This window comes from Stenella coeruleoalba (genome assembly GCF_951394435.1).
Source record: "Stenella coeruleoalba genome assembly, chromosome: 5".
NCBI lineage: Eukaryota > Metazoa > Chordata > Mammalia > Artiodactyla > Delphinidae > Stenella > Stenella coeruleoalba.
Window position 1 is genome coordinate 97495173 of NC_137150.1, and position 25911 is coordinate 97521083.

A 25911-nucleotide genomic window follows, 5' to 3' on the forward strand; every position below is an offset into this window, starting at 1 on the left:
CACTGATCTAACAGAAAGATCTCTGGGACTTCCTTGGCGGTCCAGCGGTTAAGACTTCGCCTTCCAATGCAGGGGGTGTGGGTTCGATCCCTGGTCGGGGAGCTAAGATTCCACATGCCTTGGGGCCAAAAAACCAGAAAACATAAAACAGAACCAATACTGTAACAATTCAATAAAGACTTTAAAAATGGTCCACATCAAAAAAATCTTAAAAAAAAAAATCTCCAAGAAAATATTTAACTGCAAAAACCAAGGTGAAGAATAAAGAGAGTTTATAGTAAGTTATTTTTTGTATAAAAAAGGGAGAGACTAAGAATCTTTATTTGTATTTGCTTATTTACTCATAAAGACATTATAGAAGTACATGTAAGAAACTAATATCAGTGGTTTTAAGTTGGGGAAGAGGAACTGGCAGATGAAGGATGAGGTAGGACCCTATACCTTTTAATATACATATTTGGAGACGTATATATTTAGGAATGCTAATCTGAAATCCAAGACTGAAATTCAGACTTTCTTGAAGAGTTAAAACTGAGCAAAGTAAACTTTGTATAATTAAAAACTTAAGTATACAACAGTATGAAAACCTCAAATAACTTCTTTCTCAGATAATCTGAGTATCCCTCAACCTGTTATTTGTATTTTTTTCTGAAATGTTCAAAAAACATTATAAAATATCCTCAATAGTCCTCTCCACATTTTCCACTATGGAAACTAAGCCCAGCAGTAGCACATACAGAAAGAGACTGCATCCGTCAGCCCACTCCACCTCTGAGTCCCCAGGCACACAAGTCTAGGAGCATATTATCTCAGCAGAGAACGTCACTGCACGTTTACACGCAAGGAACAAAGAACAGGAGAAAGAGGAGCAGAACATCAAAGAGGCTTTGGGAGAATCAGCTATTACTATCCGTTGTGATATGCTGGCATTTCACTGGATAATACACATTCAAAGCACGTTCTCTTCCAGGAAGGGAGAAGAGCTGTGGTGCAGATCTGTGAACAAAAGAGAAATGGGGAATACTGATCCCAAATATATTTGAGCAGCAAACAGTGAAGAAGAGTTATGAATGTCAGAGACAACTAACACAAAGAGATCTAACAGAAGTTTTCCAAAAAATCAACTATGCCCTAAAATGGTGGTTACAGCCAGAGGTGACATTTCCCCCCCAGGTTTTCTGCAATGTTGGGAGACGTTGTTTGATTGTCACAACAGAGCTGGGGGTGCTGAGTTACTTCTGGCATCTAGTGGGTAGAGGCCAGGGGTGCTGCTAAACACCCTGCAATGCACAGGCAGTCCCCACACCAAACAGTCATCCAGCCCAAGATGTCAGTACTGCCAAAGCCGAGAAACCCCAGCCTACCAATGATAATCAGTATAGCAAACCATGTGCATGGCTGAAAAGATCCATGAATGGCCTGAAGAGAGATCACAGTAAATAGATTATGGAGTCATATCTTTCATTCTAGTGTGAATTCGGACTCTGTCTCTCCCAGGTGACCGTTACATGAGGCAGCCCATTGTGGCTGAGATGTTCTTCTATACTGTCATCATCAGTACAGTTTCCTACTTCTAGTGGTAACTGATATGTATTGTGCCAGGCAGTATGCTAGGAGCTTTTGTATAGATTGTTTTACTTGATCCTTGGAACAGCACTATTATGAGGGAGGTTCCAGTATTATCCCCATTCTACAGATGAAGAAAATGAGATTTGTAGAGGTTAAATTGCTTGCTCAGTCACACTAGTTAGAGTGGGGAAGCCAAGACTCAGGTCTGAAAACTGAACTCCAAAAGCTGAATTTCTCCCCCAGCACTACCCTGCCCCCCACAGTATTCTATTGCCTCTTTCCCATTTGTGCCTCGGTGCTGGTGAGCGTACTTGCTCCCTGTCAGTCATCTTGCCTGGCCCTTGTCACCCACCTGCACTGTTTACTGCCATCTACTGCTGGGGCAGTAGGGAATAGGCAGTAGACAGGACATCATTCCTATCCTAAAGAAGGCTACCATGGTGGAGCAAACAAATATGATCCAGAAGAACACAGATCACAAAGAGTACCAAATCAACCACAGAGAGGGGGAGGAAGGAATGGAAAGACTGATAAACAGTCAAAATGTTAGCAACCTGGGAACAAGCCCAATATCATCATTACCATCAACTTAAACTTAAAGGCAGCTCTGCATGCCATGTACAAGGCAAGGTGCTCTCAGGAATACAGGCGCACACTCAATCTGTGACAGTCCAAGGCACCACATGCTGGGTGGCTTTTTGAATACTTCTCCCAGGCAGCCGGGGAAGGCACCATGGCTGTGGGAGACCTAGGTAGGCCTTGACGGATCAGGGAGATGAAACTTCCAGTCTGCCGAGGACCTTAAGTCTCAATCTGTTAAAAGACAGGCTAGTTTTTTTTCCTTTGTTTTTTTTGGTGTAGTAGCAATCAAAATGAAAAGTCTGGAAAAGAAAAAAATGTTAAAACACTGATCTGAGGGATCTTTTTCAAACCTCATTCAGAGTGGGGAGGCGGGGAGAAGAACATGAAAAGAAAAGTGAGTCGGCTCTTTAGTGTAGTAGTATACTCACAGTAATTTTTTTTTTTAAGTTTCTTCGTGATAGCTATAATATATTCAAAGCAAAGAATCTATTTCAGTAAATGGCAAAAAGACAAATCCATCTGAGTAGATACTTTTTAATACGAAAAATTAAAATGGGGGATGAGGAAGCATAAGCTAAGTGGTATTCAATGAACATCCATCATTCAACAGTTCTTTCTAGAAAGTTCCTTAACTGACAATACAGCACTGAAGAACTAACAACACATAATTCAGGCTCTAAGTAATTATCGTGGTACAAATTTACACATGCTGTCCTTATTGTCACTCCCTTGTTAGTTCTGACTTCCTCTCCTGGGCCTAGACTGAGCACCTTTTTAAGTCTCCACCCGGCCCTTCGATTGGAGTGTGCAGAGTCTCCTAGCCTAGATTCCATGGTCTCAAAATGAAAATATTCTCCTTGTAGCCTTACTCCCCAAGCTCTGCGCCTGTGAGCTCTTAGACTGACCTTTTTCTAGTTCTGAAACCTTGCCTTTCAGCAGTTTTTCTTTCTGGGAGACCCTTTGTCTCAGTTTCTTTGCTCTTTTTCCTTCTTTTTAAAAAAAAGATTTGTACCAATCCTGGTCCCTCCGCTCAATCTGAGGATTTCATAAGCTCCTCTTAGGATCCGGTTTCTCTGCTAAAAGCTCCCTCCTTATAATTAGTAGGTCATTGTTGATCTGCATCTTATTAATTCACTTCCTCTGACCGCTGGGGAGCCAAACAAGATTGTTCAGATGTTGAAGAGTTCTGACTCACCCCCATTTTTACTCTGACACCAGCTAAAGCCTTCTCCATCACTTCATACCCTAATTCTTATTTCAAACAGTGAAGGAAAACAGCAACCCAGTTTTCTGGATCTGGACCCATTTATGGTGTCTCTAAATGATCTCAATGATGATGACAGTATCTTCAGTAACAAGGACATAAAGCAGACACAGATTTATACTCATACTTGGCTAGCAGATGCCAAAAAGAGTGTTACTGTTCTTCTAGATCTTGCTGACCAAGTCAAATGAATCAAGCATTACATTATGACTATGGTATGCTGTAGCTGTAATTTTTTTAAAAAAACCTTTAACTTGTGAGAGAAATAAAAGGAAGCAGCATACATAGAATAGAAAAGACTAGTCATAGCTATTTTTATGAGTGCTCCTAAAAATTAGACTAAACAGTGAAAAGTCCCATTGAAAAAGCAGAGAGTAGAGCAAGGAAACATAAATTACAGGCCTGATTACCAAGAACCTATCTCAACCTAAGGAAGCTTTCTAACAAATTCCATGTAATTACTCTGCAAACTGCTTAGAATTCTGTGGTTATTTAACCATAAACACGGCCGCTATCAATGCAATGCAACAATTAAAACTACATTATTAGATAAAAATTGCTTCAAGATATAGTGGGACATCATTATAATCAGACTATCAAAGTCTAGCCATGAGAGCAGATATAAAAATGAATAAAGCATTATATGTAGTTTTCTGCTTATTCATGAACATGTTAAATCAAGAAGAAAAAATAATGTATTAAACTAGTGCTGGAAGAATGAAAGCAAATATAGGAATTGAGGCCCATCGAGGTGAAGTTACACAGTTAGGACTAGAATGAGAGATACACTATTTCATATATCTTAAGAAAAGACTAAACAGGACTTGGTATCATCACACTGTTTGGTTGTTGATGGGAAACTATTATAAGTTATGACTAGAGTAAGGTCTGCAAGTATACAGGCAGGTTTTAACAGAAAAAGGTAAACTGATAAATAACAGGCACAGTACTTTGCACATAGTAGGTGCTCACTGTAATTGCCTCATAAAAGTCTGAAATGAATTAAATGTCTGCCGACCTGCACAGCACTGTGAATGAACCCATTTAAGAACCAGGTCACTCAGTGGTTTCCATGCCCTTATTTCAAATTGTGGTTTCAAACAAAACACGATGTCTTATGGAGGCAGTTTTGTCACTTAGGATTTTTCTAAAAACTAGGAAAGAGGTATTTGAAGGCAGGGAATCTTCCATCTATCTATGATGGGGAGCAACTAGTTTTATTAACAACGTAAACACTAAAGCAGTGAGTAGGCCAGTGAATCTGGGGACTTCATCAATATGAAGCGAAGGGCTCACTCAGTAACAGCCTGAAGAAGGTGACAGCCTAAACCAGAGACTTTTCCAGAGAAAGACATATTTGCCATTTATGCTTCAACTGTCTATTCTCGAGATGAACAGTGATTCTCAAACTATGGCCCCTTTCAAGAGGTCTGTGAGGTCAAAGCTATTTTCATAATAACGCTATCTTTTTCATTCATTCCCTCACAAGCATAAAAGGAGTTTTCCAAAGGCTACATGACATGTGGTGACGTCATTGCTCTTACAGCTGATGGAATGTGTGAAACAGATTTGAGAATCCAGCTGCCTTCAATTAAGCCAGGCATTAGAGTTTGCAAAAATATAAAACAACCCTTCCCACTAAGTTTTTGGGTTAGAAAAAGTTATTTTTCATAAAAATATCTTATTTATGTTAACATATAGTGGGTTTATTATTTTTAATGAATAAATATACAAATACTTTAAAATATCTTGGTCTGAATTTCTAATACTATAAATATTGACAGACATAACCCACATAATCAAAAGCTCTTTAGAGTCCTCATATCTGCTCATTCTTTCCCAAAAGCCTACAAACTCTGGAGAACAGGAACCCTCCCTGTTCATCTCAGTATAGTCCCAGTATTATATTCTTTGTTGTTTGCAAATTAAATGAACAAAAGTGTTGCCATATACATAACATCAGAAACTGTAAATTCAAGATCCATATAGTAAATACAGTGGGTATTTGTCCTCTAAAAGATGACAGGTGAGAAACTAAGCTGACTCTGAAGTTGTTCACTACTTATGGTTGATTTCTATAGCTACCAGAAACAACACAATGCCATTAATGGCTTGTGGTTTTATTGCTTGATAATCATGCTAAGCTTATTTATATGGGCCGGTTGTATGAAAAACTGGGAAAGGATCTGGAAAAGTAAAAACATAATTGATGTGTTAGGGTGGTCAGACCATAGGTGAATATTTCCTTTTCAGTTTCATTGTTGTTGATGTAATGTTGCTTGTGTAATAAACAAACATATTTGTACAGTAGAGCTCTGGCTCTGAGGAAAAAATAAAAAGGACCACTCCTTTGTTTGCAGAGATGAAATAACCAAAGGAGAGTGGGGGGCTAGGATGTGGACATTTACCACCCATCTCCCTTCTCCTCAAACAAGCAAGCACATACAGTTCTAATGCAGGGATCCGAAGAAGGAAGAACAGTCTCAGTTCTTTCCAGAGGCCAGTATACTTGGAGAACACCAACGGGAAAACCATTTACACCTAGTTTTCTTAAATACCTAAAACCAGGCACATGGTAAACACCAGAGCACCTTCTTTTAAAAATGAATAAAATTAGTTAGGACAATACTACAGTATTTCCCACAGGAAAATGTTCATTCATTCATTCAAAAAGCCATTCATTTGGTACCTTCTACATATAAGGGCTTTGTAGTAGACAATATAGAAGACACAAATGAATCAGACATGTGTCCTGTTCTTAAGAAGTTTATATTTTAGTAGTGTTGATTGTAATGTACATAAATAAAACACAAATCAAAAGTGATGAGAATTATATATAAGTTATTATGGGTATGACTGGCATTATAGCATTTAGACACACCATCTGTTTCATTATGTGTGTTATATGATGCATATTACTAACAGTGTCTTACTTAGAGGAGATGAAATACATTCACACATGTGTGCTGACGTGTGTGTAAATAAAAACTGAAAAGATGCTCTGAATGTATACTTTGTAATAAGGAACCAGCATGATGATTAGTACCAAAGAATGCTCAAGATTACATACGTGATTATTTTTGAAAAAACAAGGAGCTGGCATTGCACAGAATAATAGTGATAAACTACAGTAAGTTATGACAGTTCCGAGCCATAATAGAAACTTTAAAGAAGAGCTGTTATAAGCCACTGCTGTAAGCCAGTTTGGATTTAACTACCTCACATTTGTGTACATAAAACCAGCTTCTACAACCTGTTTTTATTGGACAGGATTCAATGAATGTTCCTATAATCCTCTCATGTCAGTACTTGAACATGAATATGAGTACTCCAAGACAATATTCTTCAAACTGGAGTACACATGCTCTTGTGGGTACACAAAGAATTTCCAGAGGTATAAGCATGGAGAACTTTAAGGGAATCAATGTCTACATCCGCAATTCACACACATGCTGTCTGCCAGAAGAAAAGTGCTTGTGCTCTACAAGTTTCCTTTTTTAACAACCCTTTCAAAAGAGTCTTCTTCTTACTTAACAAAATCTTACCAAATTAATGTAAGATCTTCTTACATTGTATCTTCCTGGGTTGGAAACCCCTCTGGGGCACAGACAAAGGGACAATTCTAGAAATACTCCTGATAGAGTCCCATGAGAGCAGAGCAGCAGCAGCTTCAGAACCAACCACTGGATGGATACAGGCAAATAACAGTGCCTGTTATTTCATCTGGGGACAACTCAGGGTAATAAGCTCTTGTTCCTCATCTCTTCTAGAAGTGAAATGGTTGCCAGAGGGATGTGTATTTACACTTGTACTTAAGTTGAAAAATGAAGCCAGACTTTTCCTGAATGTCTGATTTGGTTGACTGGTTTGCCAGTGATGACTTTTAGATTATATGGCAGACGTTAATATATATCTTTTGCAATTATTTAAACCTTGAATAAAAAATTCTAGATGCCAGCTTTAAAATGTGTGAAGGTGTACTTAGTTAAAAAAATTCTTTTAGAACAAATTACCGAAAGAGAATTAAGAAAACAATTCCATTTACAATAGCATCAAAATGAATAAAATACTTAGGAATAAATTTAACCAAGGAAGTAAAAGATCTGTATAGTTAAACTATAAGACATTGATGAAATAAAATGAAGAAGACACAGATAAATGGACTGATGTTCCATGTTCATGGATTGGAAGAATTAATATTGTTAAAATGTCCATACTATCCAAATGATCTACAGATTCAATGTAATTCCTATCAAAATTCCAATGTAATTTTTCACAGAAATAGAAAAACAATCCTAAAATGTACATGGAACCACAAAAGACCCTGAATAGTCAAAGCAATCTTGATAAAGAACAAAGCTGGAGGCATCACATGTCCTGATTTCAAACTATACTAGAAGCCTATAATAATCAAAACAGTTGGTATTGGCATAAAAAAAGACACAGAGACCAGTGAAACACAAAAGAGATCCCAGACATAAACCCATCCATATATAGTCAATTAATTTTCAACAAAGGAGCTAAGAATATACAAGGGGGAAAGGATAGTCTCTACAAAAACTGCTGCTGGAAAAACAGGATATTCACATGCAAAAGAATGAAATTGGACTCCTGTCCTACATTATACACAAAAATCAACTCAGAATGGATTATGGATTTGAACCTAAGACCTGAAACTAAAAGTCCTAGAAAAAAAATATAGGGGCAAGCTCCCTGACACTGGTCTTGGCAATGATGTTTTGAATTTGACACCAAAAGCAAAGGTAACAGAAGTAAAAATAAGCAGATAGGACTACATCAAACTAAAAAGAGCTTCTGCACAGCAGAGGAAACCATGAACAAAATGAAAAGGTATCCTACGGAATGGGAGAAAATATTTGCAAACCATATATAACTGATAAGGGGTTATTATCCAAAATATACAAAGAACTCATACAACTCAAAGCAGAAAATTCAAATAACCCAATTAAAAAATGGGCAAAGGACCTGAACAGACATTTTTCCAAAGAAGACATACAAATGGCCAACAGGTATATGAAAAGGCACTCCACATCACTAATCATCAGGGAAATGCAGATCAAAACCACAATGAGATATCATCTCACATCTGTGAGGATGTCTATTATCAAAAAGACGAGATAACAAATGCTAGGGAGGATGTGGAGAAAAGGGAACTGCTGCACACTGCAGATGGGAATGTAAACTGGTACAGCCACTATAGAAAACAGTGTAGAGGTTTCTCAAGAAATTAAAAATAGAACTACCATGTGATCCTTTGGTATATATCCCAAGGAAATGAAATCACTATCTTGAAGAGATATCTGTACTCCCATGTTCACTGCAGCATTATTCACAATAGCCAAGGTATGGAAACAGTCTGAGTGCCTGACAACAGATGAATGGGTAAACAAAGTGTGGCGTGTATGGGTGCATATATACAAATGTATTTTACATATATAAATATGTATATGTGTTACATATGTAAATACACATATGTAAATATATGTAAAGTATATTTTATACAATGTATGTAGAAGTGTATACTATTTAGATATAATGTATACATATAAGTGTTAATATATAATACATTATATATCTACAGTACATATATACATTTACATGTGTGTACACACGTGTGGGAATATACACTCACGTGTATATATATGTTAGAATATTATTCAGCCTTTAAAAAGAAGGAAATCCTGCCTTGCAATAACATGGATGAACCTAGAGGGCATTATGCAAAGTGAAATAAGCTAGGCAGAGACAGACAAACAGTGCATGGTATTACTTAAATGTGGAATCTAAAAAAAAAGTTGAACTCAGAAAGAGAGTAGAATGGTGGTTGCCAGGGACTGGGGAAATGGGGGAAATAGGGAGGGGCTGGTAAAACTATAGTTATAAGATGAATACTGTCTGAGGTTATCATGTATAACACGGTGGTAACAGTTGATAATACTGTATTTTATAATTGAAATTTGCTGAGAGAACAGAACCTAAGTGTTCTTACACACACAAAAAAGGTGAACATGTGAGGTAATGGAACTATTAACTTGGTGAGAATCCTTTCATAATTCATATATATGTATATCAAATCATCACATTGCATACTTTAAATATCTTATAATTTTATTTTTCAATTATACCTCAACTAGTAAAAAAGACAGCATTTGCTAAAAGAAAGTGCTATAATTACTCTTTACAGGAACAAATTAATTGTACATAATAGAAAATTATTTTAGGAGTTATGAGCAAACACTTGAAAACCACTGCTCTGTGAGATATGAACTAAAAAGAAAGCAAGCACAATGATAAGTGAGAATTTTTCTTTAGGCTGATAAGTTTCTCTAACACACAGAGTGTTCCTGGAGAAAGACACTTCAGATGTGGACCAGGTCCATGAACTAGTTTGTGTTCTTTGTTGGAGAGGCAATGTAGTATGGGGAAAAAGAACAGGCTCTGTCTGCCCCTTCCTGATCTTTCTGACCCTCAGTTTTCATGGCTGTAAAATAGAGAATAATCTCAAACCCTATAGGCTCACCTGAGAATTAGAAGCAATAGCTGTACTACGGACTTAGCTCAGTGCTTGGCAGCACATCACTGGCACTAAAAGAATGGTAGCATTCTTTTACCAGAATTCTTTTACTATGGTATATAGTTTCAAATAATTTTAGTCTTTGGGCTAGAACTAAAGTTATTTACCTTTAGCCTTTTTTTTTTTTTTTTTTTTTGCGGTATGCGGGCCTCTCACTGTTGTGGTCTCTCCCGTTGCGGAGCACAGGCTCCGGACGCGGAGGCCCAGCGGCCACGGCTCACAGGCCCAGCCGCTCTGCGGCATGTGGGATCCTCCCGGACCGGGGCACGAACCCGTGTCCCCTGCATCGGCAGGCAGACTCTCAACCACTGCGCCACCAGGGAAGCCCTACTGCCTTTTTTAAGGTGAAAATTAGGTACTGATCGAATACCTATGATATGCATTTTAAGTCATTTTTTCCAGTAATGATGAGAGATTTTAGATTAGTCATTAGTCCTACCTGATGTTCTCTGTGAGAAAAATGGATGGCCCTGTAGGTCAGGAATATATGCTATGCCAACAGTTTGGGGTATTATCAATGATGAACTGAGTTAATATTGAGCCAGAATACCATTTCCATTAAACATCTGACACATACATAGTAAAGCCTTAGTCAGTCCTGGCATCACCTGGGAGCATGCTGTAATGCAAATTTTGAGGCCCATCCCCTGCGTACAAAATTGGAATCTGCCATTTAACAAGATTCCCAGGTGATTCAAATGAACCTTAAACTGTGAGAAGCACTGGTAAGGAACAGGCTCTGAGCAGAGAAGATACAATCACCAGGCGTATATGTAACTGAGTCGGGAAAGATGAGTCAGGCAGGACCATAAAGAGTCTAACTTATAATGACAGACTGGCATATACACGTGTATAAACACACACACAACACGAACACAGGCTTAGATCAGTGGTTCTCAACTGGGGGTGATGCTGCACCCCCATAAGATACTGGCCAATGTCTGGAGATATTTTTGGTTGTCACAACTGGGGAGATGTTACGAGCATCTACTGAGACCAAAGATGCTGCTAAACATCTTACAAGGCCCTCCACCATAAAGAATCAGTTGGCCCAAAACGTCAATAGTGCTGACGTTGAAGAAACCCTAGCGTAGATTATACAAACATATTAATTGGAAAAGGCACAAAGGCATACTAATTGGAACTATTCATGGGAAAAGGAGCAATAATTTGACCTCACAGTTCTGAGGGGAAGAATTTCATATCTGGACATCCCAAGGTCTATGCTGCTTTCAAGATTATGAGTACCCTGGTTAAAAGCTCTCAAAATCACTTATCTGCTGTTACTAGCAAAACCAGAGTCAATGATAATCTGTATTAGCATATAAAGTCAGTCAGCATCAATGCCTAGAGCCTGTTAATATGCAAAGAAAAATAATGGAGACAGAAAATTGTTACTGTTTGGTTTAAAACCCAATCCTACTGAAGAAGGAAGCTGCCTTAGGACCCTCAAACTCCACACCCTTCTTACCAAAAAGATACCAAGTCTATACCCTCATTGTACACGTCCACAGTCCCTTGTATGCAATTTCAAAGATCTAAAAACTACATAAAGTTTTTGCTAAATTGTGGCAGCAAAACTTCTTATCTGAACTCATTTGGCAGCAAAACCCGAATGGATGTGAGGTTATTTATTATCTTAATTATCCCACTTAGTGTAACTATTCACATGGTTCACTGTAGAAGTATTCAGAGGTTTGCTTATAGGAGGTGGTGCCACAGGCCTTACTGAAGCTGTTATGTAATATATGGTGGATGCTCCTTACTGCCCTTCTAAAATTTGAAAACTCTAGAATTTTGGAAACATTTGGCTTTGGAAATTCTAGATAAGTGATTGTGGACCTCAAATAACTAAAATGCAGTCAACTCTCAGCAAATATTTGCTGAAAGCATTCAAATATATATTTGAAAGAAAAAAAAATAACCTAGTCAGCTATATGTGTGTATATACACATAAACACACACACTTGTATTATACACTCACATAAATATATATATATATATATATATATATATATATATATATATATCCCTGCATTAGTAGTTAGCATTGTGGCAATTAGCTTCCTTGTTTAGGGCACTGTGCACAACACGCCAGGCTTGCAGCTTCAAATCTTGTAAGACCAGCTAACTTTACAAAGAAACACCTTTCTTCAAGACTATAAATTAACCTCAAACTTTATCCTTCAAAATGCTTCTGGATATAAGGCAAGAAATAGTGAATGATTTAGGATCAACCCATTCACCATACCAGAAGTGCTGATTACAATTCAGTAGCATAACCAGTGTCTCTGCCTCTCTCTTTTTTTCCTCTCTCTCTCATACATACATCACAACCCTGCAATGTGTAACAGCATTACAAGCACCCAACTGGCTCTGGAAAGGTTCCATCAGGGCCTCCCTCCTATCCTGGATTCACATTGGTTGATGGTTGGGGGTATAACTCTTTCTGCATATAAATTCCTATTTTCCTCCCTGAAAGGCTTTACCTGACTAGCCTGTTGACTGTCCTAAGGTGTGCTTATGGGACTGGTCCAGGGGAATAGCAGGTTGTTAGGAAACAAGTAGTAACGAAATGCTGAGAGCAAATGTATTCAAATTGTCAGTTTCATGTGTCTAACTGTGTAAGATGGGGCTTGGAAACAGATGGGGATACCAGCTGATTTTCAGAAACCATGAAAAAGATAAATGAACTTGCACCATGCTGAAAAAGATGCATCATGCTTGCTGCTGAAAACACTGAACACAATGGAAACTGAAGCGTCTTCAAAATCTTTTTTGCCAGTTATGGCAATGCTAAGATTCACTGATGACCATTCAATGTTAATATTCTTTTCATTATACTTCAAACAGTCTTCCCTCCTTTGTATCCTAAGAAAACATACCTTCTTCTCATGAAAATGAAATAGCACATGGTATTATTTAATAAGTTGAAAAATCCTGAAAAGTTTTTGTGAAACTGTTCTCTAATAAAATTCTAAGAACTGTGATGTAGAGAGGGGAAAATATTTCACTGCAGTACTGTTAAATACCATTCTAATGCTAAGGTGGGAGGAAGAAGCACTTTGCCAAAGTTTCTGTAACCACTTCACCACCAAAGCAGTTTCCCATGGACTCTGCCACTGGGTTGTGAAGTCACTACCTTTCGGGAGGGAGCCGCCGTGTTTCTCTTCTCAGGTTCCCATGTGTCTCAAACAGGGAGTGGGACAGAGCCAGAAGCCATGGGCAAGCCTCTTGCCAAGACTGTGGATGAGATCATCAACCACCCCACCCCGGCATCCAGACCAGCTTCTTCAGAATTTCACAGCCCACAGCCCTTGGGCCAGCCTGTCAGGTTCTCAAAACAGGAAAAACTAAAAGTGGATCCTCCCCATAAAAAAGTTTGAAAGTTCTTTCATTATACAATTATTTTAAACATGTTCCTCTTGTGTAGTGTAATTACAGAAGAGTGGATTAGAATCTCAAAAAGGACTCTTATTTCCAAGAAGAATACCCCAAGTTAACTTCCTTGTAAAATGTCCTCTCAAATCCTAAACAACTTTAAAAAGAAAGTTCTGTGGCAAGGAGTAAAGACATGCATTGGATAGTTAACTCATTCCTAGTAGAAAAGATATATTAAAATATTATGAATTCTCTATGCTTGATCAGAAAACAAATATTTATAACTTCTCATCCATGACAAGTCTTTTAGTTCAATTTTTCAGGGATTCCATCCTATTTTAGCTTCTGTATAACAATACTGCAAAGCTGTAATTACATCCTCTCTAATCAGCCCATTACCAGCGTAATTAAGGAGTGCCACAAATTTAAAACTATGACCTCAATACTGAGGGAAAAAATGTGTGGAAGAGACAGTTTATATTGCAGGTAAAATGTCCTCCTGTTTTGTTGACAAACTTAAGACATAAAGAAAAAAAATAACATGTTATCATAGAGTCATCATTCAAGAGGGACTCATTATGTTCCTGATAAGAATTTTTCCTCCATCATTTCTAACATGTCACTTATCAAGCTCTTTTGTATCAAATCCCATGCTCTTCCCAAGTGTTATGAACACTCTAAACCCCTTTAGGTGCCTGTCAATTACTCTCATTCAACTACCATCCACTGTGGGGACAGAGATATATGTGAATTGATTCCTGACACAATGTCAGGCTAGTGTAAACCAAATTTAAACTGGCAAATAGGTCCATCAGTAAAGTGCCTAACTTCTAAGCAATGTGAATAAATTTTATCTTAACTAAGAATAGGAAGCTGATCACCAAACATTAATGTATCACATAATGGTTCAAGCCAACCATCTGATAAATATAATAATAACCACATTAATAAAATGGATCAACAACACTTATCAAATGCTTATTATGTGCCAGCACTGTGAGAATCTTAGACAAATTATCTCATTTAATTTTCACAGATGGCCCCTGAGATAATACAATTATTGCCTCCATTTTTCATAGAGGAAACTGAAGCCCTGGGGATATTAAATAACTGCCCAGGTTAATTAGTTGGTAAGAGTAGGGCCAGTCTGGAAGCTTCCTCCAACTGAATCTCAAGCTTGTGTCTGTTTTTACAGCCTTCAGGCTACAATGTCTACTGATTATACGTTACACAAGCAATTTAAACCAAATATTCTTGCCCTCCTGGTGAACTGCAACTGTTACCAATCAATGAGGGGTGGGAGGAAAGCAGGTAGTGAAAACAAAAAAAGCAAGACATCTGTTTAATAAAGATTCTCCTCCCCCATCAAATTCAGGAACTCCTTTCCATATACTGTATGAGTCGATACTGTCTTTCTAAATTACATAAATGTTTACTCACAGCTGACAAGTTACTAAAGCACCAGTTACAAAATAGAATGTGCTCTTGTATTTTTCAGATTAAAAAGGTTAATTGACCAAGAAACGGAGTCCCAGAAGAAGAAGGAGCAGGAAAAAGAGAAGAGGGTCACTGCCCTGAAAGAGGAGCTGACCAAACTGAAGTCTTTTGCTTTGATGGTGGTGGACGAACAACAAAGGCTGACGGCACAGCTTGCCCTTCAAAGACAGAAAATCCAAGACCTAACCACGAGTGCAAAGGAAACACATGCTAAACTAGCCCTTGCTGAAGCCAGAGTTCAGGAAGAAGAGCAGAAGGCAACCAGACTAGAGAACGATCTGCACACGCAGACCACAAAGTTTCACCAGAACCAAGAAACAATTATGGCGAAGCTCACCAATGAGGACAGCCAAAATCGCCAGCTTCGACAAAAGCTGGCAGCACTCAGCCGGCAAATTGATGAGTTAGAAGAGACAAACAGATCTTTACGAAAAGCAGAAGAGGAGCTGCAAGATATAAAAGAAAAAATTAACAAGGGAGAATATGGAAACTCCAGTATCATGGCTGAGGTGGAGGAGCTCAGGAAACGTGTGCTAGAAATGGAAGGGAAGGATGAAGAGCTCATAAAAATGGAGGAGCAGTGCAGAGATCTCAATAAGAGGCTGGAAAAGGAAACATCACAGAGTAAAGACTTTAAACTCGAGGTTGAAAAACTCAATAAAAGAATTATGGCTCTGGAAAAATTAGAAGATGCTTTCAACAAAAGCAAACAAGAATGTTACTCTCTGAAATGTAATTTAGAAAAAGAAAGGATGACCACAAAGCAGTTATCTCAGGAACTGGAGAGTTTAAAGATAAGGATCAAAGAGCTAGAAGCCATTGAAAGTCGGCTGGAGAAGACAGAATTCACCCTAAAAGAGGACTTAACTAAACTGAAAACATTAACTGTGATGCTGGTAGATGAACGGAAAACAATGAGTGAAAAATTAAAGCAAACTGAAGATAAGTTACAAGCTGCTGCTTCTCAGCTTCAAGTGGAGCAAAATAAAGTGACAACGGTTACTGAGAAGTTAATTGAGGAAACTAAAAGGGCACTGAAGTCCAAAACTGATGTGGAAGAAAAAATGTACAGTGTAACGAAAGAGAGAGATGATCTAAAAAACAAACTGAAAGCAGAAGAAGAGAAAGGAAATGATCTCCTGTCCAAAGTGAACATGTTGAAAAACAGGCTTCAATCATTGGAAGCAACTGAGAAAGATTTCCTAAAAAACAAATTAAATCAAGATTCTGGTAAGTCCACAATAGCATTACACCAAGAGAACAATAAGATTAAAGAGCTCTCTCAAGAAGTGGAAAGACTGAAGCTGAAGTTAAAGGATATGAAATCCATTGAGGATGACCTCATGAAAACTGAAGATGAGTATGAGACTCTAGAACGAAGGTATGCTAATGAACGAGACAAAGCTCAATTTTTATCTGAAGAGCTGGAACATGTTAAAATGGAACTTGCCAAATACAAGTTAGCAGAAAAGACAGACTCCAGTCATGAACAATGGCTTTTCAAAAGGCTTCAGGAAGAAGAAGCTAAATCAGGTCACCTCTCAAGAGAAGTGGATGCACTGAAAGAGAAAATTCATGAATACATGGCAACTGAGGACCTGATATGTCTCCTCCAGGGAGATCATTCAGTTCTGCAAAAGAAACTCAGTCAACAAGAAAACAGGAACAGAGATTTAGGAAGAGAGATCGAAAACCTCACTAAAGAGTTAGAGCGGTACCGTCATTTCAGTAAGAGCCTCCGGCCCAGTCTCAATGGAAGAAGAATCTCTGACCCTCAAGTATTTTCTAAAGAAGTTCAAACAGAAGCAGTAGACAATGAGCCACCTGATTACAAGAGTCTCATTCCTCTGGAACGAGCAGTCATCAACGGTCAGTTATATGAGGAGAGTGAGGACCAGAATGAGGACCCTAATGATGAGGAGTCCGTGCTGTCCTTCAAATGCAACTCATCTACTCCCTGTCCTGTTAACAGGAAACTATGGATTCCTTGGATGAAGTCCAAGGAGGGCCATCCTCAGAATGGAAAAATACAAACTAAACCCAATGGCAACTTCGTGCAACCTGGAGATCTAGTCCTAAGCCACACACCTGGGCAGCCACTGCATATAAAGGTTACTCCAGACCATGTCCAAAACACAGCCACTCTTGAAATCACAAGTCCGACCACAGAGAGTCCTCACTCTTACACAAGCACTGCAGTGATACCAAACTGTGGCACCCCAAAGCAAAGGATAACCATCCTCCAAAATGCCTCCATAACTCCAGTGAAATCAAAAACCTCTGCTGAAGGCCTTATGAATTTAGAGCAAGGCATGTCCCCAATTACCATGGCAACCTTTGCCAGGGCACAGACCCCAGAGTCTTGTGGTTCCATAACTCCAGAAAGGACAATGTCACCTATTCAGGTTTTGGCTGTTACTGGTTCAACTAGCTCCCCTGAGCAGGGACGCTCTCCAGAGCCGATAGAAATCAGTGCCAAGCACGCGATTTTCAGAGTCTCCCCTGATCGGCAGTCATCGTGGCAGTTTCAGCGTTCAAACAGTAACAGTTCAAGTGTGATAACTACTGAGGATAATAAAATCCACATTCACTTAGGAAGTCCTTACATGCAAGCCGTAGCTAGCTCCGTGAGACCTGCCAGCCCTTCAGCATCACTGCAGGATAACCGAACTCAAAGCTTAACTAATGGGGCACTAAACAAAACAACCAATAAAGTCACCAGCAGTATTACTATCACACCAACAGCCACACCTCTTCCTCGACAATCACAAATTACAGTAAGTAATATATATAACTGACCACCCTCCCTTATTTGGTTTATACCGATATTATTGCAAGGAACTCAGTCCTTTTTAATTATCCCTCCACATCCCTCAAAAGACTGACTGAACTTGTACTTTGGGAAGGTTTATGCATGAACCGTCCAAGAGTATCTGAAACTAACTGTTGCCTGCATAGTCATATCAAGCGTGCACTTACTGTATATTTTTTCATTTACATACCTGTATGGAAAATATTTAGTCTGCACTTGTATAAATACATCTTTATGTATTTCATTTTCCATAACTCACATTAATTTGACTGCAACTTGTCTTGGTGAAATACTTTAACATTATAAAGCAGTAAATAATTTGTTATTTTTACCATTGCTTGCTGAATTTTCTTTTGGTCATTTTGTGTTCCTTTTTTTGCATGTATAATAGAATTTTATTTCCTGTTCATAATGTCTATTAATTCTTCCTTCATAACAAACAGGACCTACTTCCCATATACAGTCAACTTCTGATCACATATTAGAGGAGGAGGAGGAAGTAGTTGAAATAAATGAAATTTTATGGCTCTTTGATTTCAAAGTGAACTATAAGATCTCTCAGGAGCAAACTTCATGCTTGAGATGTATCTCAATATCCCTGGTGCCCAGCACAGTGCTTAGCACGTGTTAGGAATTTAGTTACTTAATAAATGTTTACTGATAATCACTGAATAAAACAATATTAAATAATTTGTTTTTGTGAGCACATATGAGCTGATGGTGAAAGTAAAAAGCTTTGAAATGTGATAGTAAGCCAGAAAAAGCACATTTGGAAATACAAGTTACCTTCACAATCAAGAGTTGACTGTATTTCTACCATAGATGAAAATCCCCTTAAAACATTTATGTCTACATCCAAACCTGGAATCAGCCACTAAGACATATGCTCTTGAACACTGCTTCAAAGCAAAAATGTCTTTCTTGTTACTTTTTCCTAGTAGGTTCCCATAATTTGAATTACTTAAGGTAGGTGCTTCCTACCTTGTTTGTTTGCTAGTGGGCTGCATTCAGAAGCTTAAACTTAACTGTGTGTGTGTGTTTTTTTAACCTCCCAACAAGCAAATAAAAACCAAAGATAATTACAATGTAAGTTATAGAAAAGGCATATTTAAAAAAAAATACAGTATGTTAGTTGAGGGAAGTTTCTCCTGTGATTATTGTTATGCCATTTTCAAGATAGGTGAGAAAAACTCAGTAATCCTTAAAAAAAAAAAAAATGCATCCTAGGAATTCTGGTACTCTGCTAATGGGACTCAGCATAATTTGTACTTCTGTAGCAGAGAACAGCTTTCAGAGGAACATTTTAAATTACAAATCTGGTCCCCAAGCCACATTCAAAAAAGATGATTTCAGACAAAGTAGCTCATTGCCATTTTCCCTTTTCCAACCTCATAACTGTTAATTTAGTGTGGTCAATTTTATTGCCAGTTATTGATTTTAAACACAATTCATTTAGACACCCAGGCAAACTGTGAAGATCTTTAGGAGTAAAAGGAATCTTTCACAATTATCCTCCTTTCCCTGCAAAATCAATTTCATGATAGCAAAGCAAGGATTTGTTGACAGAAACACTTCCATGGTGATGAACTGCAACACCAACGCTGTGGGCTTGCATCATCATTAAATAAATTTGGATGAAAGCTGAGGCTAGTGATGAATGAGAAAGCTTCTGTTTAAACACATTTATCTTGGGAATTGGCAGTGACCCAACTGTATTACAACATACATGATGGTCTAAATGTTTTCCACAATTGTTTTTATTTTTAAGTCACCTTGGGTTAGAACTTTAGAAGAAACTACATACATCATTTTACATCTTTCAAAGTAGACATTGATAACATTGCTGCATGAGATGTCTTTCTAGATAATAAGAGAGTACATATAATGTTTTGGTGGGTAGTGATCAACTAATCATGAAATAATAAACAGAAACCAGAAAGAATTAAAGGACGAAGTCTTCCCAGCACTTCCCAAATTTTGTCACATAATGACACAAACAGAAAACACACTGGATACACACTGGATACAATGGATAAAGAGGCAGAGATGATCAGGGACTCCTGATCAGGGACTCCTGTCATCCCCAGGTTGCTCCTGTTGTACTGAAGGAAAGATCCATTTTTGGCACACCTGTAACTAATAGAGTTTGAGAGGCTCTGGGCTATTCATTAGTAGAACTGTTTTGTGAGGATTCAATTTCTTATCTTTTGTGAGCCAGAGCAATTTTATACAATAAAGTTAATACCACAAGTCCTGTGCTCCATGATTAGGATGCACAAATCCTCATTTCATCATCTGCTCCAGATATTAACTATAAATAGGCTTCCCAAGTAATTAACATTATTGGAAATTTACTGGACTTTCAAGGAACTGAACCTCTTTTAGAGGTTCCTCTACTAGGACTACTTCAGTGTAATGACTCATATCCACATCAAAATTTAGGAACGCTGTCATATTAATAACATATATAGATTACTAAAAGTGCTACTAATTCAAGTTTATGGTAAAGAGAGTATCATCTCTGAAAAAAGTACCTTCCCTTTTCCATAAAATCACACAAAGAATGACACATCCTAGATTTTTGGCCTTTAATTTCAAAAATAATTTTTTATAACTCTGCGTGTGTGCACGCACGTGTGCATGTGTGTTTGGGAGGTTACAGAATTTTCTTTTTCATTCACATAAAATCATGGAAGAACCTTGAAAACTAGGAAGGAGAGAGGAAGTGACACTGGAAAATCTTCATATGAGATATGTGAAAGTGGAGGGTTGTATTCCTGAAGAAAAGAAAGCCTTTGAGAGGCTCACAGAAGACAAGACTGTTTCTATAAACATCTGAAAAAATACCTTCCTTTCATTTCATTTCATCTGAAGTCCCAGCTTCAGAACCAAGATTCATTTTACTCAGTCCCCCTATCCCTTTAACTTTTTGAGCTGCAGCATTCTATCACAGATTTGAATGATTTTACCACATTCTTCTTCCCTTTTAAGAGCATTTGCAAAGCTTTCCCAAGGATGCCACTGCTCTCTGGGTCACCCCTTCCAGAAGGACAATGTGCATTACTATAGTTAGATCTTTACACACAAAGGAAAGTCTCTATAAGATGATGACAGGATTATATAAACTCTACCTAGAAGGTTTCTACAACTACATTTCACAATGCCAAGACACTAGGCATGAGGTCTTCATGACGCCCAAAGTATAAATTAAGTTGCACTGTGAGATGGCCATAAAAGGGGTAATTAATTTAAAATTCTTATACTTGTAGCCTAAGCATTCTGTGATCTTTATTGACTAAAATATAACTCCACACAAAAACATATTTTTAATAGCTTTTTTGATTCCAATTCTTTACGAAGTGAGTCTCCTTCGAAACGTGTTAGACAAAGGCAGGAAAAGAGCTTTAATAACAGTACAGTTTCCCTACATTTTGGTTTCTGTTATTGTTTCGTCCTCCAAAATAATCATTTTACTTTGCAATCCTAAGAGAAAAGATAATCAGGGAATAACGCATGCCCGAAACGTTAGGATCAATGTTTCTGAAAGTAAAATCCAAAACACATGTATGAGAATCCCCTGATGCCCCACCCAGAGCTATCAAAAGTCACAATCTCTGAGCGTAGGGCCCCGGAAGCTGCATTTTTTAACAAGTTCCTCTGCTGATTAGTACGTACCTAAAGAAGGAATTCCATTGTTTTAGGAATTTCTATACTGATAAACACTAGCAAATATGTTCTGACTCTAGTCTTGCTCTATCAGAATGAATTACACCTGTCTCAGGAAGCGTGCCTATTCCACCCTCTAGTGGCTAGCATGACAAACAGAAGGCTTAGTCTCCAGGGTTTTTTTTTTATTCAAGAGAAAAGCTCAATAAAAGCTACTATTTTATAGGTGGGATGTTTCCCAGTTTTATAACTGTAGCAAAGCATAGATGCCTGAATAATTAACTCAGCAGTAGCAGGCTGTCTGACACCTACAAGCTCTGTTTCTCCCTCAGATCCCAGGCCCTCAACATAAACCCTACAGCATTTCTTGGGAATGGTCCAGAACACACATTAAAGAGAGCAGTTTGGATGAGCCAAAACAAAGGACTCCATTCACCTTGGGCCACAGTGAAGCAAATGCAAGAACAAGGAAGATAAGCGGTTCAATAAAATCCCCAAACCTTAAACCCCCTTAAAATTCATTTTCATTTAGATTAAACTTTCCTTTCCAACAGATGGATCCTTCCACTGTGCAGTCAAATATGTCAGAGCAGGCAGCCCCCAAAGGCAATGCTGTAGGGTAAGGAATCCTTAGGGAGTCCAGCAAGTTAACTGGCCAACACACTCCTAAGTACTTTATAATTTGATAATGAATTAACACTGTTCATATGGCAACACATACAAATCTGTCAATATTCTATCAGGACACCAGGTTTTACAACACTTAGAATGGTGCCATAAAAATGTAATCTGGGCTAACCTTTAGCACTGCAGTCAACAATCCTAGAGATAATCCTCTTGTGGCCTCATTTTAAAATTTCACTTATTTTTTCACAAAATTATTGGTCAAGAGAAATAAAAGTTATCTAATTATTTGAGATAATTTTTTGAAAGCCTGAAATTAGTTTTATTTTAGTGAGTTCCTTTTTCCTGCATAGCCAAATGGTTCTGTATGATATTTTTGTAAGGTTACCTGAAAGAGACCTTTTTTTTTTTTTTTTTGCCTATTAGTTTAGTTTTGCTTTTTTAAAGGTTAGTCATCTTTGGATAACCAACAATAGGCCCTACAGACCTACAAAGGCTGTCTCACTCTCTGCCATTCTTTAGGTCCCTGGAAGGGTGGAGTGGGTTTACTAACTTACATAGCACTCCTGTCTCTGTGACATGCACAGTGTCTCAGCATGCAGTGTCTTCTCTTCAAAGCACATGGACACAACTGATCAATCCACTGATCATGACAAACTGAATTGGGTGGCTATTAAGGAGACAAAAGATTCACTGTCCTTCAAGAGCTTCTGTCTGGTATGTAGAGATGAGAATCTTGAATCTGACTAAATATAAGCCTCAAAACAAATTTAAAAACCTGCACTGAAGAGTTTCATTGCATAAGGCTTGTTTCCACTAACTTGACAGATTGGCCCAGAGCACGTGCATATTTGAACATTTATATTTGTATTACTACCTTGTACCTCTGTCTCTTTCAAAGATACCATACTATAAACCAGTGTTTTTAGATGAGCTTTCCATTTCTCACATGCCTTTGGGAGAAATAAACAAGAGATCTAGACAAACAACCAACTTTGCCTTAATGGGGGAAAAATGGGTTTCACCAGGATTCCCAAGAACTTAAGAAATAACCCTTTACTGTTTAGACATTTCAAAGAGTCCTCTCTGAGGAGTTTCAATCCCATTTGTATTAGCTTATAACCACCACAGGCACAATTGTCAAGCTCTATTCATTCCTCGACAAATCACCTACAGAATGAACCCACAAATATTTATGAAGCACCTAATATTACTCATTGTTGTGCAGGACAGCTATGCAGGTGTTAAGATTTAGAATCTAAGGCAGGAGTTGAGGACTACCTTAAAAGGTAATTAAGAGCACAACACAGAAAGGAATTCTATAGATAGCAAAACACTTATAGGAGTTTGGAGGAGGAGCAGATTACTCTGGGCAGGGTTCAGGGGTCAGGTTTCAGAAACAGATAAGATTTGACCGGAGGAGGGGTGGTGGGCTGGGAGAGGAGGAAAACTTGGGATAGAGAGAAGACAAAAGGCTTTCCAGGAGATGCTCAGTGCAGAGGTATGGAGGCAGGCAGGAGAGCAGAAAACCAGCATTCAAGGAACAGTGAGCAATGCAGTGTGGCTGATGTTGAGATAGCTGGGGCAGGGGTAAGGTGCAAAGGGCACGTATTGTCAGACCACAAAGGGCCATTAATACCGTGCTAGGGAGCACTCTGTCCTCAAAGGTTTCTGGGCAGTGAGATAAGAGAAAACTAATCCTTTATACACTGTTATTTTATTTCATAATAACCCTATAAAGTGGGTATCATCACAATTTTAAAGATTAAAAAAATTTAAATTCTGAGAGGTAAAGAAAATTGTTCCAGGTGGCTCTGTTTGTATGACAAAAAAGAGACATGAACACAGGTCTAATTCCATTGTCCCATGGCAACATACTGAGAAGTTACCTCAGTGCAAGGAGGGGAGCAAAATAAATTGTACCTAATGCTCTCCACTGCCCAGGGACACAGACAGGGCGCCTAACATTACCTGCCTGCGCTCTGCCTCAGAAGCCTGCTGCTTTGGCCAGAACACTCGGAACACCCCTACGTATGCCTCCTCCCCATTGCTTTACCTGGACAGATTTCTCTTCTCTCATCAAGTGATCTACACTGAAAGGTCTGGCTCAAGCCTTACTTCTTCTGAAGCCTACCATGATCACCACAGACGAGAGTGTCAATCTGCCTCCCCTTTCAACTCCTCCCGTCTCCAGGCCACTGTTAGATTAACTGAAAGGCCAAGCCCCACACAAATGAGCAGGCATGGGGAAGATTCACCTGGGGATGGTGCAGTGGATAAGAGACGGAAGAAAGCAAGACCAAGGAGAGGTACAAGTCCTCATTGTCAGCGAGCACTAAAGCTGCAGTCCAAGTCCACTCTATCCTAAAGCAGGAGTCTATGAGCAAAGGCACAAATTCTAGGCATGAAGAATGAGTTTGGACAGGCTATCAACATGTGAAGAACAGAGGTACCTGATCGGCCTCAGAGATGGCTGGAGTGAAAAGCATCAGAAGTAAGTGAAAATGATCCATAGAAACAGCATCACAAACATGCACATCAAAGCTTATAAGTAGGTGGCCACCTTGACAGTCCTGACAGTGATCAAAAACCTCCAGAAAAGGCAATTTAGGGATCAAGGTTTAGCCATCAAAAAGACAAGCACCACCAGCTTAGCCCAGAGGTGGTGGAACTTCTGCCTTTGCAGAACCCTTGAAAATCTTCCTGGGATGGTATACCCTAATTCAGGGTTTCCATTTCTCAAGCAACATCATGACTTATAAGGAAAGACTTATGGTCCCAAAATCACTTAAAAAAAAAAAAAAAAAAAAAAGCATTGTATATTTTTTGAGCTCAGAGGGAGAAATGTTAGGGTTCATCCTTGTCAGTCTCTAAATTCTGCTTCCAGTTCAGGATTAAATGACTGTAAACCAAGGGAGCATCACAAATAAAATTGCCATTTTAGAGGAAAATCTTCAAATTGGTCTCCAATTATCTCTCATAACAATTAAGTGCGTATAAAAACCGGCTTCAATGAGGCCAGTCAAAGCAATTCCTCAAGAATTACTATCCTTTACCGTTAGAGAGTTGGCTGTTTTTTTCCCTTCTCTTTAAAAAAAAAAAGAGCTATTCCTTTTCTGTTCTTTGCCTTTTAATTGTGTTCTTGCCTGAATTCACTGATATCAGTCAGTTTTGAGGCCTCAGAAAAGTATCATTTTATAGAAAGAGGAGTTAACTAAAAACTGCAATAGATCCCCAAAGAGTCCATAACATAAGAAACATTTAAACACCTGACAGTCCCTTCAGGGCAGCGGGGATTACTCTGAGAAGGATAATATCTCTCATAGTGACAGACATAAGCAGCACAATTTTTTTATATAAAACTTTTTATTCTGATTATAACAATAGTACATATTTATTACAAAAATTTCGGAAAATATAAATGCTGCCAGAGCCGCTGACTTCAGCTTCTAAGAAGGGTAATAAGAGGATTAGGGAGAACAATGGACAACTACTACTATTTTTTTAGGTCATCCTATCAACTATGGCCCTATTCCAGGCATTCTCAGACTACCAATGAGGAAGGAAATGTGCTATACGGGGACCATCCTGTAATTACTGATCGCCCCTGTGCTAAGGAGTGGCAGATCCCCCTACAGAGTGTGAGTTTATGTAATCTGTTCAGCCCAGACACAATGGCCCAGGGGACAGCCTGGTCACTGCAGGAGAGAGGCAGAATTTCTTTCCCCCCAGCTAGCCAATCAGTGCCTGGAAAATGGTTCAATCACTGTGCATTGTTCAAGTACTGGAAAGAAATGCCTCCTCAGAGGGCTGCTCTCAGAACTAGTTACACTCTTATCAGTTATTAAGATAGGCAGCCTTGTAGAGGGAATGTGGGCACAGGATAGGGCCCAACAAAACTCACCTCTCAGGCTCTGGGAA

General features: G+C 38.5%; 2 protein-coding genes across 5 annotated transcripts in view; one reads left to right on the forward strand and one right to left on the reverse strand.

The window, feature by feature from the left end:
* The window catches only part of CMSS1 (cms1 ribosomal small subunit homolog), a 379245-nt gene that overhangs the window by 335670 nt on the left and 17664 nt on the right, over positions 1-25911 (reverse strand). The window lies entirely within an intron of this gene.
* LOC307186588 (filamin A-interacting protein 1-like) overlaps positions 1-25911 on the forward strand; it is a 67473-nt gene that overhangs the window by 26511 nt on the left and 15051 nt on the right. The window contains exon 2 of one of the 2 annotated variants that reach the window (XM_079921884.1): positions 14890-17665. In XM_079921884.1, the coding sequence (XP_079778010.1) occupies positions 14890-17665 (2776 nt within the window). Of the gene's footprint in view, positions 1-14889; positions 18032-25911 lie in introns of those variants that run through there. The other variant, XM_079921883.1, reaches the window with a different exon arrangement.